The 12,679-nt window shown below is 50.9% G+C and overlaps 1 protein-coding gene across 7 annotated transcripts in view; it reads left to right on the top strand.

Moving 5' to 3' along the window:
• The first annotated feature begins 57 nt into the window (after nt 1-57).
• Nucleotides 58-12,679, top strand: part of SLC9D1 (solute carrier family 9 member D1) — a 31,513-nt gene continuing 18,891 nt past the window's right edge. Inside the window, exons 1-5 of one of the 7 annotated variants that reach the window (XM_027115759.1) lie at nt 138-224; nt 922-1,911; nt 8,141-8,663; nt 10,660-10,839; nt 12,376-12,567. In XM_027115759.1, coding sequence (XP_026971560.1) covers nt 8,220-8,663; nt 10,660-10,839; nt 12,376-12,567 — 816 coding nt within the window. In that variant the 5' untranslated portion in view covers nt 138-224; nt 922-1,911; nt 8,141-8,219. Of the gene's footprint in view, nt 225-251; nt 1,912-8,093; nt 8,664-10,659; nt 10,840-12,375; nt 12,568-12,679 lie in introns of those variants that run through there. The other 6 variants (XM_027115760.1, XM_027115764.1, XM_027115763.1 and 3 more) reach the window with 6 other exon arrangements.

The following is a 12,679-nucleotide window of genomic DNA, read 5'->3' as shown; positions in this document are numbered from 1 at the left end:
CGCCTCCTTAAAGGGGCCGCGACTGCCTTTGAGGCGCGTCGGCTCAGAGGGCGTTCGAGAGAGCACTGCGGGCCTCCTGGGCCCTCCCCGTGCCCGACCTCGTCCCCGTCCTCGTCCCCGCCCCGGGGGCGGCCCCGCCTCCCGGAAAGGGATGCGGATAAGCCGGATAAGGTCTTCCCCTCTGGAAAGCCGGGCCCGGGACGCGGCGCGGCCGGAACGTCTAGGTGAGCGTTCGGCGCGGGGCCCCGGGTCCGGCCTGAAGTGCGGCCCTCGGGGCTTCCCTCTCCTCTCCTCCCTTCTCCTGGGGTCTCCCCTTCCCGTGGGTGTTAGTTCTTCTCCTCCCCGGGGTCTGGTCTCCCCTCGGGGTCTTTCCTCCCAAGGTCTACTCTTCCTGGGGGTTCCTTCTCCCCCTCCCCGGGAGTCTGGTCTCCCATCCCCCTCCCGGGTCTCCCCTCTCCGGGGGTCTCCCCTTCCCGAGGATGTCTTCTCCCCCTCCCTGGGGGGCGGTGTCTGGTCTCTCCTTCCTCTCCCTAGAGGTCTCCCCTCTTCCTTTCCAGGGGTCTCTCCGCCTTCTCCCGAGGTTCCGTCCTCTCGGCCTCACTCAGCCCCCGCCCGCTCTCTCCTCCTCCGGGCTTTGCGCCGAGAGCGGTGCTGCACCTGAGCACCCTTTACCGGACCCCGCACCTGGCGGCGGCCCCGGGGTTGCGGGGAGGGCCAATGGGGGTGCGGGCGGGAGCTGGCGAGGCTTCAGACACCGCGGGCCACTCGGTTGGACAGTCTACGCTCTCCCGGTGCCTGATCCTCGGGTCAGATCTGCGGAGGAGCCGCCGCTCCACGAGCCCCTGGGGGTCCTGGCTCTGCGAGCCGCTCCCTGGTTCCCGTCGGACCTCACCCGTGGTCCCCGTTCACGGTGTCGTCCAGGTGTCAGGCGGCCCCGCCAGGTTCCAGGTCCCCTGGGAAAAGGACGCACGACGTGAGCCCCGAGTTTCCGCGTGATTCGGGGACAGCCCGTCATCCAGCTCCGGGGAGCCGCTACGAGGAGGGGGGCCTCGTGGAGGGTCGCTGCCTGTCACGGGGACAAGTATCCCGTGAATGACTCTAGCGCTTTCCTAAGGGTGGGAAGATGCAAGGATCCGGTCTGTAAATGTTGTTCCTAAAGTGTAATCGTCGAAGGGCCTGTTTTCCCAAAGCGCCAGGCCTCATTCCGTTCTGGGTCTGCGCTCCCCTCGGGCTGCGCTGTGTGCGCCCGGCACCCCATGGCTGGCCGGGGGAACCGGATGGCGAATAACGTAACTGAGTTCACAGCCTTTTTATACGTTTTTCTAATCATTTTTTCGGCCAGAGCGGCATACTGTTTTACTGGTCCCAAATTTCTTTTATAATATAAATTTTTGAAAAGACATTGTCTCAGTGATTGGATTATTAACGGAATACTGGGTTTTTGTACAGTTTAATTAACATTAAATACTTTAAAACTTTTTATTGTCCGTAAGAATTTTCTTCTTTCCTTCCTCTCCCCCTTTTTTTAACTCATTCTCCCATTTTACTGATTAGAAGTGAACCATAAATTGTATTGTAAGTGCTTATAAGTGCTTTATCTTTTAAGAAATAGACTTTACGTCATCTAACTTGTTAAAGTGTAAAATAGGCTTTTCAGGTAAACTCCTCCACAGATTACATTGAGGTAGATCGCTTCCACTGGGGGTTTCTTTGCTTCCTTGGATCTTTCCACAAGTTCCCCCCTTTGTTTCCCGTTTTGTGCCTGACCTGGAAGTTCTGGTGGCATCAGGAAGAGATACTGCAAACAACCCTCCTGCTTTCCTTTTTCCAGAGGCCCTGCACCCGCTAACCCTGATCCTGCCCCATCCAAGCGGCTCGCTCTGGAATTCCTGCCTGGAGCTCCCATACCAGGTCAGCCACCCTCCCCCCTTTAGGGTCTGGGTTCAGCTGGGTAGACGGCCGGCCCCTAGGGTGGGCTGTCCCGGGAGCTGTGTCCCACCTGGTCCTGATGGCCTCTGCCCACAGACAGGCTGCTGTCAATAAACCACACTGACTTTGAGCAGTTGGACCTGCTAAAACTGAGGTGGTGGGTCTGGAAGGTCCTGAGGAAGAGAGACGGAGGGACCTCTGGCTACACGTGTGCAGGAGGCTGGGGGGCAGGGCTGCCAGGTTCTCGCATTTTATTTTAGCCTAGTGTGTAAAGTAGAAAAACAGGGACGCTGCCTCCCCGCCCCCCATTCTCCGGAGGGCCTCCAGCAATGGTCTAGGGCTCTGTGGTCCAGCAGCGGGTGTCCCAGGAGAGTGCTGCACACCCTGCAGTCTTGATAGAACTCAGAGTGGAGGCGAGAGAGAAATCTTAACCTGGTGACTTTGCTCTGAAAAAACCTGGTCTTGGACTTTATTTTTACATTTTTTTTTGGCTGTGTTGAGTCTTTGCTGCTGTGCTGCTGCGCACGAGCTTTCTCTAGTTGCAGCGAGCGGGGGCTACTCTTCGTTGCGATGTGCGGGCTTCTCATCGCGGTGGCTTCTCTTGCTGTGGAGCATGGGCTCTAGGCGCGCAGGCTTTGGTAGTTGTGGCTCATGGGCTTAGTTGCTCCGCAGCATGTGGGATCTTCCTGGGCCAGGGCTCAAACCTGTGTCCCCTGCATTGGCAGGCAGATTCTTAACCACTGCGCCACCAGGGAAGCCCCAGATCTTGGACTTTTTATGTAAAATTATTGGAAGTTTCTTTGTTTTTGAGTAGGCTTAATAATGAACCCATTTGCCTTTTTATTCTGAATCATTTATTACAAATTTTTTTTCTTAATCAAATAATCTCATCGATTTTAAAGTTAGTTTTGGGATTCCTGTTCTGCCTTTATAAAAACAAGCAAAACCTCCTAGAAATTTGGCAAAGTTGGGGAGATATATTTTAATTAATATTGGAATATGTATAAATAGAAAGTTGTAGGAGGGAAGGTTTGTGCTCAAAGTATTGATTTTTGCTATCACACTAAATGAAAAGTAACCTTGGGTTTCACTTTAGTTGAGTCATACTGAAAACCTTTGGTTTTAGGACGTTTCCTACTTTAAAATATTAAAATGTCATAGGCATGTTTGCCATGCTCTGCAGTGTAAACGGTGCACATTACACACAATAAGGGTGTAGTGGGAAACAGGAAGCACTTATATAGAGTTTTAAAAACTTTGAGTTGATTATAGAGTCACATAAAGTTTTAAAAAATAATACAGAGAATTCCTATAGAATATACATAGAAAATCCTGAAGATGCCACCAGAAAACTACTAGAACTTATCAATGAATTTGGTAAGGTTGCAGGATACAAAATTAATGCACACAAATCTCTGGCATTCCTATACACTAACAATGAAAAATCAGAAAGAGAAATTAAGGAAACAATCCCATTTACCATCGCAACAAAAAGAATAAAATACCTAGGAATAAACCTACCTAAGGAGATAAAAGACCTGTACTCAGAAAACTTACACTGATGAAAGAAATCAAAGATGACATAAACAGATGGAGAAATATACAATCATTATTGTGAAAATGACTATGCTACCCAAAGCAATATACAGATTCAATGCAATCCCTGTCAAATTACCAATGGCATTCTTTATAGAATTACAACAAAAAATTTTACAATTCGTATGGAAACACAAAAGACCCCAAATAGCCAAATCAATCTTGAGAAAAAAATAGAGCTGGAAGAATCAGGCTCGCTGACTTCAGGCTATACTACAAAGCTACAGTAATCAAGACAGTGTGGTATTGGCACAAAAACAGAAATATAGATCAATGGTAGAGGATAGAAAGCCCAGAGATAAACCCACCACATATGGTCATCTAATCTATGACAAAGGAGGCAAGAACATACAATGGAGAAAGACAGCCTCTCCAATAAGTGGTGCTGGGAAAACTGGACAGCTACCTGTGAAAGAATGAAATTAGAACACTACCTAACACCATACAGAAAAATAAACTCAAAATGGATTAAAGACCTAAATGTTAAGACCGGACACTATAAAACTCTTAGAGGAAGACATAAGGAAAACACTCTGACATAAACCACAGCAAGATCTTTTTTGACCCACCTTCTAGAGTAATGAAAATAAAAACGAGAATAAACAAATGGGACCTAATGAAACTTAAAAGCTTTTGCACAGCAAACCATAAACAAGATGGAAAGACAACCCTCAGAATGGGAGAAAATATTTGCAAATGAAGCAACGAACAAAGGATTAATCTCCAAAATATACAAAGAGCTCATGGAGCTCAATATCAAAAAAACAAACAACCCAATTAAAAAATGGGCAGAAGACCTAAATAGACATTTCACCAAAGAAGACATACAGATGGCCAAGAGACACATAAAAAGATGCTCAACATCACTAATCATTAGAGAAACGCAAATCAAAACTACAATGAGGTATCACCTCACACTGGTCAGAATGGCCATCATCAAAAAATCTGCAAACAATAAATGCTGGAGAGGGTGTGGAGAAAAGGGAACCCTCTTGCACTGTTTCTGGGAATGTAAATTGATACAGCCACTATGGAGAACAGTATGGAGGGTCCTTAAAAAACTAAAAATAGACTTACCATATGACCTAGCAATCCCACTACTGGGCATATACCCTGAGAAAACCATAATTCAAAAAGAGTCATGTAGGGCTTCCCTGGTGGTGCAGTGGTTGAGAGTCTGCCTGCCGATGCAGGGGATACGGGTTTGAGCCCTGGTCCGGGAAGATCCCACATGCCGCAGAGAGGCTAGGCCTGTGAGCCGTGGTCGCTGAGCCTGTGCGTCCGGAGCCTGTGCTCCGCAGCGGGAGAGGCCACAACAGTGAGAGGCCCGCGTACCGCAAAAAAAAAAAAAAAAAAAAAAAGTCATGTACCACAGTATTCATTGGAGCACTATTTGCAATAGCCAGGACACGGGAGCAACCTAAATGTCAAATGATAGATGACTGGATAAAGAAGATGTGGCACATGTATACAATGGAATATAACTCAGCCATAAGAAGGAAAGAAATTGGGTCATTTTGAGAGATGTGGATGGACCTAGAGTCTGTCATACAGAGTGAAGCAAGCCAGAAAGAGAAAAACAAGTATCGTATATTAATGCAGATATGTGGAATCTAGTAAAATGGTACAGATGAACCTATTTGCAGGGCAGGAATAGAGATGTAGAGAACGGACATGTGGACACAGCGGGAGAAGGGGAGGGTGGGACGAATTGGGAGATTAGGTTTGACATAAATACACTACCATGTATGAAATAGACAGCTAGTGGGAACCTGCTATAAAGCACAGGGAGCTCAGTGCGGTGTCTGTGATGACCTAGAAGGGTGGGATGGTGGGGGTGGGAGGGACGTCCAAGGTAGGGGGATATAGGTATACACATGGCTGGTTCACTTCATCGTGCAGCACAAAGTAACACAACGCTGTAAAGCAACTATACTGCAATAATTAAATAAAAGATAAATTCAGAAAATACAGAGAAATCCTATAGACCCTTCAGCCAGTATCCCCAGCGGGAGCTCTTGCAAAACTGTATCCTAAGCAGGAGCTGGGAGAGATACAGCCCACTGCCCGATCCGGGTGCACCAGGGCACACGCACGCACTCGTGTGTGTGTAGATCTGTGTGATTCTGTCACACGTGCACACACGTGTGGCCACCACCACTGTCAGGGCACAGAACACGTCCACCCCACAGGGTCCCTCCTGCTGCCTTGTTACGTCCACAGCCATCGCCTCCCCCTTTCCTGGGCCCTGACCCCCACTGTCCCTTCCCCGTCTCTGCAGTTTGTCATCTTAAGAAAGTTGTGTAGGGAGTTCCTGGTGGCCTAGTGGTTAGGATTCCAGACTCTCACTGCCAGGGCCCAGGTTCAGTCCCTGGTCTGGGAACTGAGATCCCACAAGCCTCGCGGCCAAAAAAAAGAAGAAGAAAGAAAAGAAGTTGTGTAAATGGCATCATGCGTGAGCATGGCAGGCTCTCCTCGGCCTTGAGGTCACCTGGGTTACTGCGTCAGTCGTTCAAGATGTGGAAATTTTAAGAATTCATTATAAAACCACAACAAATCCAGAGTGTCTTTTTTTATAATTAAGAATAACAATAACAAAATAACACTATTTACTGAAAAAAACCATGTTACAGTTTAGTAGTCTGTAGGATTTGGTAGCCGAGTTTGAAGGTAAAATGAGGTGTTTATGAAAAAGGAGTGGTTCATATCTTAAGGGCTGTAAATAACTTCATGTTCATGGTAAAAGCTCTTTTCAGTGGAAGTATTAGTGTGACTGCAGCTAAAATTCTCAGGTTTTTCATAAAAGTGAATAGCTGTCTGCGGGGTTTCGGGGAGAGGGATAGCTAACTTCAGGAGCTTGTCTGAGGGAGGGGCCCGAGATGGACGGAGGGGTGTTACGTGCCAGCTGCGCAGCAGTTTATCTTCCTGAAGTTTGAAATCTGTAGAAGAATCACTTTCTGAGATCTTTTGGAGGAAATGTGCATGTCTAGGTCTGTGCAGTTAACAAAGCACCTGCAATTTGTGTCTTGGTTCTGAAGAATACTAAATGTGTGCGTGTCGGAAGTAGTGCTTGAATTCTTTCTTTCCCTTGAAACAGTAGGAGCTTAGCAACTGAGTCAATAAAATAACAGACCAGTGATATTGCCGGCTGTCTGTGGGATCAGCGGTTTGTTTGCTTAAGGTGGTAACGTTTACTTAAGGTTGTATTAAAACTGTGCCAGTGAACTCAGTAACTCAGCCCTACTCGATTATCCCACCTCATTAGGAAGCGCGCTGTCCAGCGTCCGTGGATCCTCTGGGAGATGCTGGGACCCAGAGTATCTAAACAAGTATTGAAATCGGACAGTTTCCTGACTTTTTACCCAGAATAGTGAGCCGGTGTGCAGTCTGTAATGGGTGACTTCTGATTGTCATTCTGAACACGGTGGCTCTCCTGCCCTCAGCGGTCGCCTCTGCAGGGTCTGCTGAGGTGCGTGGAGCAGTCGGCCCCCCAGACCGCCGGCTGGGGCTCTTTGCTGCGTTCCCATGTGTGTCTCTGTAAGCTCTGTCGGTGTCCACTTTCTGTTGGCTGTCATTCCTTGGTTTGGTCAGCATTCTATCTCTAGAAGTGCGCACTCTTATTTTTGCTAATCTACTTTACCTGGGAAACCAGATTAAACTCATTAGAATTGGGATTACCAGTGAAATGAAAACATATATATTCTAGAATAACATGATTCCTTGGAAACGGTGGGTTTTGTTTTGTTTCGTTTTCTTTTTGGCATAAGGACTTGGGCCTAGTTGCCAGGCTCAGTGGATGTATTTCAGGGTGCGTCTTACTGGGCTCTCCTGCATTTGTCACCTCTTCCATCTTTGTTCTCTATCTTCCTGCCTCCGAGGTCATTCTTTCTTGGTGACCCTGCTGACCCGGCCTCCATCTGCGCCTGGATCAGCCCTCCTCTGGGCGACACAGCTGCAGCTCCCCCCGCTGCTGGGGCCGGGGTCCTGTCTGCGCCCTGCTGCCAGGATGAGCTCCCAGGCGCTGCTTGAAGTCTTCCTTAAGGGAGAAGAGGAGGAACCTGAATCTGCAGGATAGAAAGCGTCTGAGTGTGGTTGTAGTTTGTAATTTTTTTTCTCTCCTTGACATCTTGTTAGCACGTAAAGGTAGCCTGACATTGGAAATTTGACGGAATTCCAGGTGACTCAGGAAAGCACACGTACGGCCCAGCCAGCTCGGCTCCATTTCCCAGCCCCTCGGACCTGGTTCCAGGGCCCCTCATGTGTGATGGGGGAAGCAGGTGGTGTTTCCTGGCCTTTGATATGTGAACCGTATGAAATGGGATTGGTTTTTGTCTTTTGTACGTGGTAGATTTAGTAGGTATATGAGGCTGAGTTTCACTTTAAAAAGTTGCTTTTAAATTCAGATGTAATCTTTAATCTCAGCTCTTCATCAGGCACCATACTTTAAATTCAGTGTTTGATTGTGATCTAAGTGCAGCAGATAGTTCAGATGTTGTTCTACGAAAAATAACATTTTCCTCGGAAAAGTGATAGTTTTTAGTAATTATTTAAAACTTTAATCTCCATAGCAATGAGTCATCGTTCAACTATATGTGTCAATACATCTCTCTTTCAGCTGAAAATGCGTATCTCAAAGGCAAGCCCGACTTAGCAGGAGTCTTTGGCCTGCCTTGCCCTGTCCCTGAAGTCGGATCATGAAGGTGCTGGGGAGAAGCCACCTGTGGGTGTGGCTCCCGTTCCTTCACCTGCTGGCCAGTGGCGCGGAGCACGAGGAAGCGGTGAGACACGCCATCGAGTTGCACCGGCGCCAAGGGGCGGCCGTCACCCAGAGGAGACAGTGGGTCCTGGACGGTTGCAGAAAGCTCTCCGGGCTTCTTCGCCAAAAGGCTGTGGTTCTTAACAAACTGAAAAGTGCAGTCAGAGCAGTGGAAAAAGACGCCAGCCTTTCGGATGAAGAGAAGCTGTTTCAGGTGCACATGTTTGAAATTTTCCAGAAAGAGCTGAATGAAAGTGAAAACTCAGTCTTCCAGGCCGTCCATGGACTCCAGAGAGCCCTGCAGGGCGACTACAGGGACGTGGCCAACGTGAAGGAGAGCAGCAGGCAGCGCCTGGAGGCCCTGCGGAAGGCAGCCATCAAGGTGGGTCCAAGGCGGGGCGGGGCGCCCGCGGAGGGGGCTCCGATCTGACCCAGCAGGCGCAGGAGAGCCGCTCCCTTGGCGCAGTCACTTAGCAGAGCCACCTTTGAGCACTTCTAGGGGTCTCTCATGCTTTCTCCATGGTGGAGATCCCTGGGTATTGAAAAGAGTTACTCATGTTCCCCCAGTGAACTGACGTGGAAATAAGCCCATTGTAATTGCCGTCAGGGTTTTGAGCTTCTGATAAGAATCACTTTTAGTGTGAAGGCTGACTTTCTTCAAGGCCCACATACTGAAAACAAAAATATTAAAGGTAGTTTTAAACAAATGTATACATTTGAATTAAGGATTTTGATGAAGGATACTTTTATTTTATTTTTAAATTTTTATTATTTTTTAAATAAATTTATTTTTGTTTTTTGGCTGCGTTGGGTCTTTGTTGCTGCGCACAGGCTTTCTCTAGTTGCGGCGAGCTGGGACTACTCTTTGTTGCGGTGCGCGGGCTTCTCGTTGCAGTGGTTTCTCTTGTTGTGGAGCACGGGCTCTAGGTGCACAGACTTTAGTAGATGCGGCGCGTGGGCTCAGTAGTTGTGGCTTGCCAGCTCTAGAGCACAGCCTCAGTAGCTGTGGCGCACGGGCTTAGCTGCTCCGCGGTATGTGGGATCTTCCCGGACCAGGGCTCGAACCTGTGTCTCCTGCATTGGCAGGTAGATTCTTAACCACTGCGCCACCAGGGAAGCCCCTGAAGGATACTTTTTTTTTTTTTTTTTTTTGTGGTACGCAGGCCTCTCGCTGTTGTGGCCTCTCTCGTTGCGGAGCCCAGGCTCCGGACGCGCAGGGTCACCGGCCATGGCTCACGGGCCCAACTGCTCTGTGGCATGTGGGATCTTCCCGGACCGGGGCACGAACCCGTGTTCCCTGCATCGGCAGGCGGACTCTCAACCACTGCGCCACCAGGGAAGCCCTACCCTGAAGGATACTTTTAAAATGATGAGAAGAAACTATTATTACGTCAGATGTGATAGTTATATAATACTTTAAAGCTGTCATTTAAGCCATCTATTGTGTGCCAGGCACTTTAAATATACGAAGTATCATTTTGTCTTCATGGAAAGGCTATGGCAATATTATACAGCTTAAAAAGTAAAGAAGATACAAATTATTAAACTTTGTTTTGCCCAAGTGTGGTAGTTTGGGTAGGAATGTGGTGATGGGGTAAGTAGCCCCCTGGACTTGGGCGTCCTGCCTGTTGTTGGAAACAGACCGCCCCCCCCCAGCGGGATCACCGCCTCACCAGGTCCTTCGCACGGGTGGGACATTAAACTCCTTGGCGTTAAAGAGGGAGTCGCAGGGGTGTCGGTTTGCGGTAGTTTAACGGTAGAACAGAGAACAAACATGAGTTTGAGTGGCGCTGACCCCACCCGCCTGCTCTCTGCTGGTTCTGGCCTCACGGGTCTGAGGCGGTCCAGGCGCTGAGTAGAGGCCGCGAAACGGCCGAGCCTGTGCCAGGGGCCGCCCTCCGCTCGGCGCCCACTCCGCCTCGAACGTGAGCAAGTAGAGGGATTCGATTTGCGATCCCTCGAGCTTGAGCATGGCTGCGTGCTCTACACGTGTTAAACTCTGTTCCCAGCACCACCCGTCAACTGTGCACGTAAGTAGTGCTGTCAGATTCTCCTGGAACGTCTCGCCTTCGTAACTCGGAAGCCCGCTGTATTCCGCTCAGAAATGTCTAGCTAACTAGTCCGGTGCGCGGCGGGGCTTCACGCGCAGTCGGCACGGTGGCTGCAACCGCGTCAGGGTCGGCGGGTGGTTTTCGTGTGAAGAGAGGACCTTCGGCGTCTCTTTACGCTGGTGTGTTACATCCGTGTGTGTAAGTAGCCTTCCTGCGGGGTTTGCAGTGCCCTGGGGCACCTGGCCTCCACTGCCGTGTCCGCAGCGGGCAGGTCGTCCAGGTTTCCTTCGTCATAAACACCACCCTTCATTTCTTGCAAATGAATAGGAAGAGACGGAGTATGTGGAACTTCTGGCAGCAGAAAAACATCAGGCTGAAGTTCTTAAAAGCATGCAGCATCGGAACAAAAGTTTATCCCTCCTGGATGAGATCCTTGAGGACGTGAGGAAGGCGGCAGACCGTCTGGAGAAGGAGACGGAGGAACGCGCTTTCGACGACAATAGGTCGGTGAGTAGCGTCCCCAGCAAGGTCCCCTCCGCCTGCCGAGCCGCTGAGAGGACGTGCACTTGGGACTGTTTGCGGGTGTACGGTAGTGCAGGCTGAAAACGAAGATGAGGCTGACGCACTCGCGTGGCCCTGAAGACGTGCCCCGTTTCCTCTGCTTCCCCCCCGCCCCCGTGTTTGGCCGGCCCCCCCCCCCCCCCCACCGCCCCGACTGCCCCGCGCCCAGCAGCTCGTCTGTCTCCCCGGCCTTGGCTCCGGTCTCAGGAAGCTGGCCCTGGATGGCCACGTTTCAGTGCAGATCTGCCCGGGAGAGGCTCGCTCCTTACAGGAAACCACCTTTGGGTCCCAAGCAGCATGTCAGAGTGAGTCCTGGGACGGACTCAGGAAAGGGTTAGGTAATGACAGCAAACCAGAGCAAGGCTGGAGAGGGAAGGGGAGTGGGGCCCGCAGTGACCCCGGGGCGGGGGAGGCTCTGGGTGTGTGAGGGCCGTGCGCCTGGGGAAAGTGTCCTTGCTTTTACCCCGCTCACCAGGCACTCTGCCCTCCGCGGCTCCGGGCTCTTCCACACTGGCCCTCCCCCGGTCCTCCCGTGGTTCAGTTCACCCTGGCACCGTCCCCGTGGGGCTGGCGCGGACCCCGTGGGGACAGGCCCAGCCCAAGACGGCCCCTACTCCAAATGCCAACGCCCCTCCCTCTGGCGTTTGCTGTGCTGCCCACAGAGCTCAGTCTGTTTGCTAGGTTGGCAGATTGGCACGAAGGACACAGTTCAGACGGAAGAGGTACAGGGGCAGGGTGTGGGGGACGGTGGCCGCTCCCCTGCCCGCTCCGGGCCTGGCGGCCTCCCCCAAACACCTCCACACGTTCAGCAGCCTGGAAGCTCTCGGAAGCTCGTGACTGAAGGGTCTTCACGGAGGCTTCGTTATTTAGGCTCCTGACAAACTCGGCCTTGAGCCCCTCTGCCCTCCCAGAGGCCGTGGTGGAGCTGCGAGTTCAGCCCTCATCACGTGGCCGGCTCCTCTGGTGACCAGACCCTCCCGTGGGTACCCGGGGGCTCTCCACCACCCCTCGCTCACCCGAGGGCAGGTGAGGTCGCGAGGGGCTTATTATGAAGGACAGCACACTCCTTTCACCTCTGCTGCTCTGGAGTGATTCGGGAACCGAGGCCAAAAGACCCAATATCGGGCAAGATGTTTGCATCGCTCTTTATCACTCGGGAAGTCCTGCGGGTTTGGGGGCTGTGGGCAGGAAAGGGGTCTAAGACCAAATATGTGTTTCTTGTTACAGATCACAGCGCCACGCCCTGAATCAGGTAGAGTAGGTGTTTGGAAGTGATAGAAATCCTGAACACTTCCGTCCTTAAATCGCTTTTCAACTGAAAGGCTTTTTCGAACTTTCTAATTTATTGGTCTTCGGTCACACTTGACAGAATGCTGAGAACGTTCCTGTCGTTCTTCTGTGGGGGACTTACTCTCTAACATTTGACCTTGAACTTAAACACGTCTAATTGGTTGTAGTGACACAACACTGTCATTGTTACAGGTCAGAGGGGTCAACTTTGAGGCAGTTCTGCGGGTGGAAGAGGACGAGGCCGGCTCCAAGCAGAACCTCACGAACCGGGAGGTCGAGGAGGACCTGGGCCTGAGCATGCTCATCGACTCCCAGAATAACCAGTACATCCTGACCAAGCCCAGGGACGCCACCATCCCGCGGGCAGACCCCCACCTCATCAAGGTAGCCCGCGCCTCCGCCTGGCACCCACGTCCGCTGCCTAAAAGCTGCCTTCGCTAGAATAGCTCCTTCTCGAGGGGCAGAGAGGGCCTGGCCGTGGTTTCACGTGTGGCCT

The sequence above is a fragment of the Aethalodelphis obliquidens genome, unplaced genomic scaffold (genome assembly GCF_003676395.1).
Source record: "Aethalodelphis obliquidens isolate GAN/ISIS:26980383/991018 unplaced genomic scaffold, ASM367639v1 scaffold15, whole genome shotgun sequence".
Lineage (NCBI taxonomy): Eukaryota > Metazoa > Chordata > Mammalia > Artiodactyla > Delphinidae > Aethalodelphis > Aethalodelphis obliquidens.
This window is presented reverse-complemented; position numbering and strand designations above follow the sequence as displayed.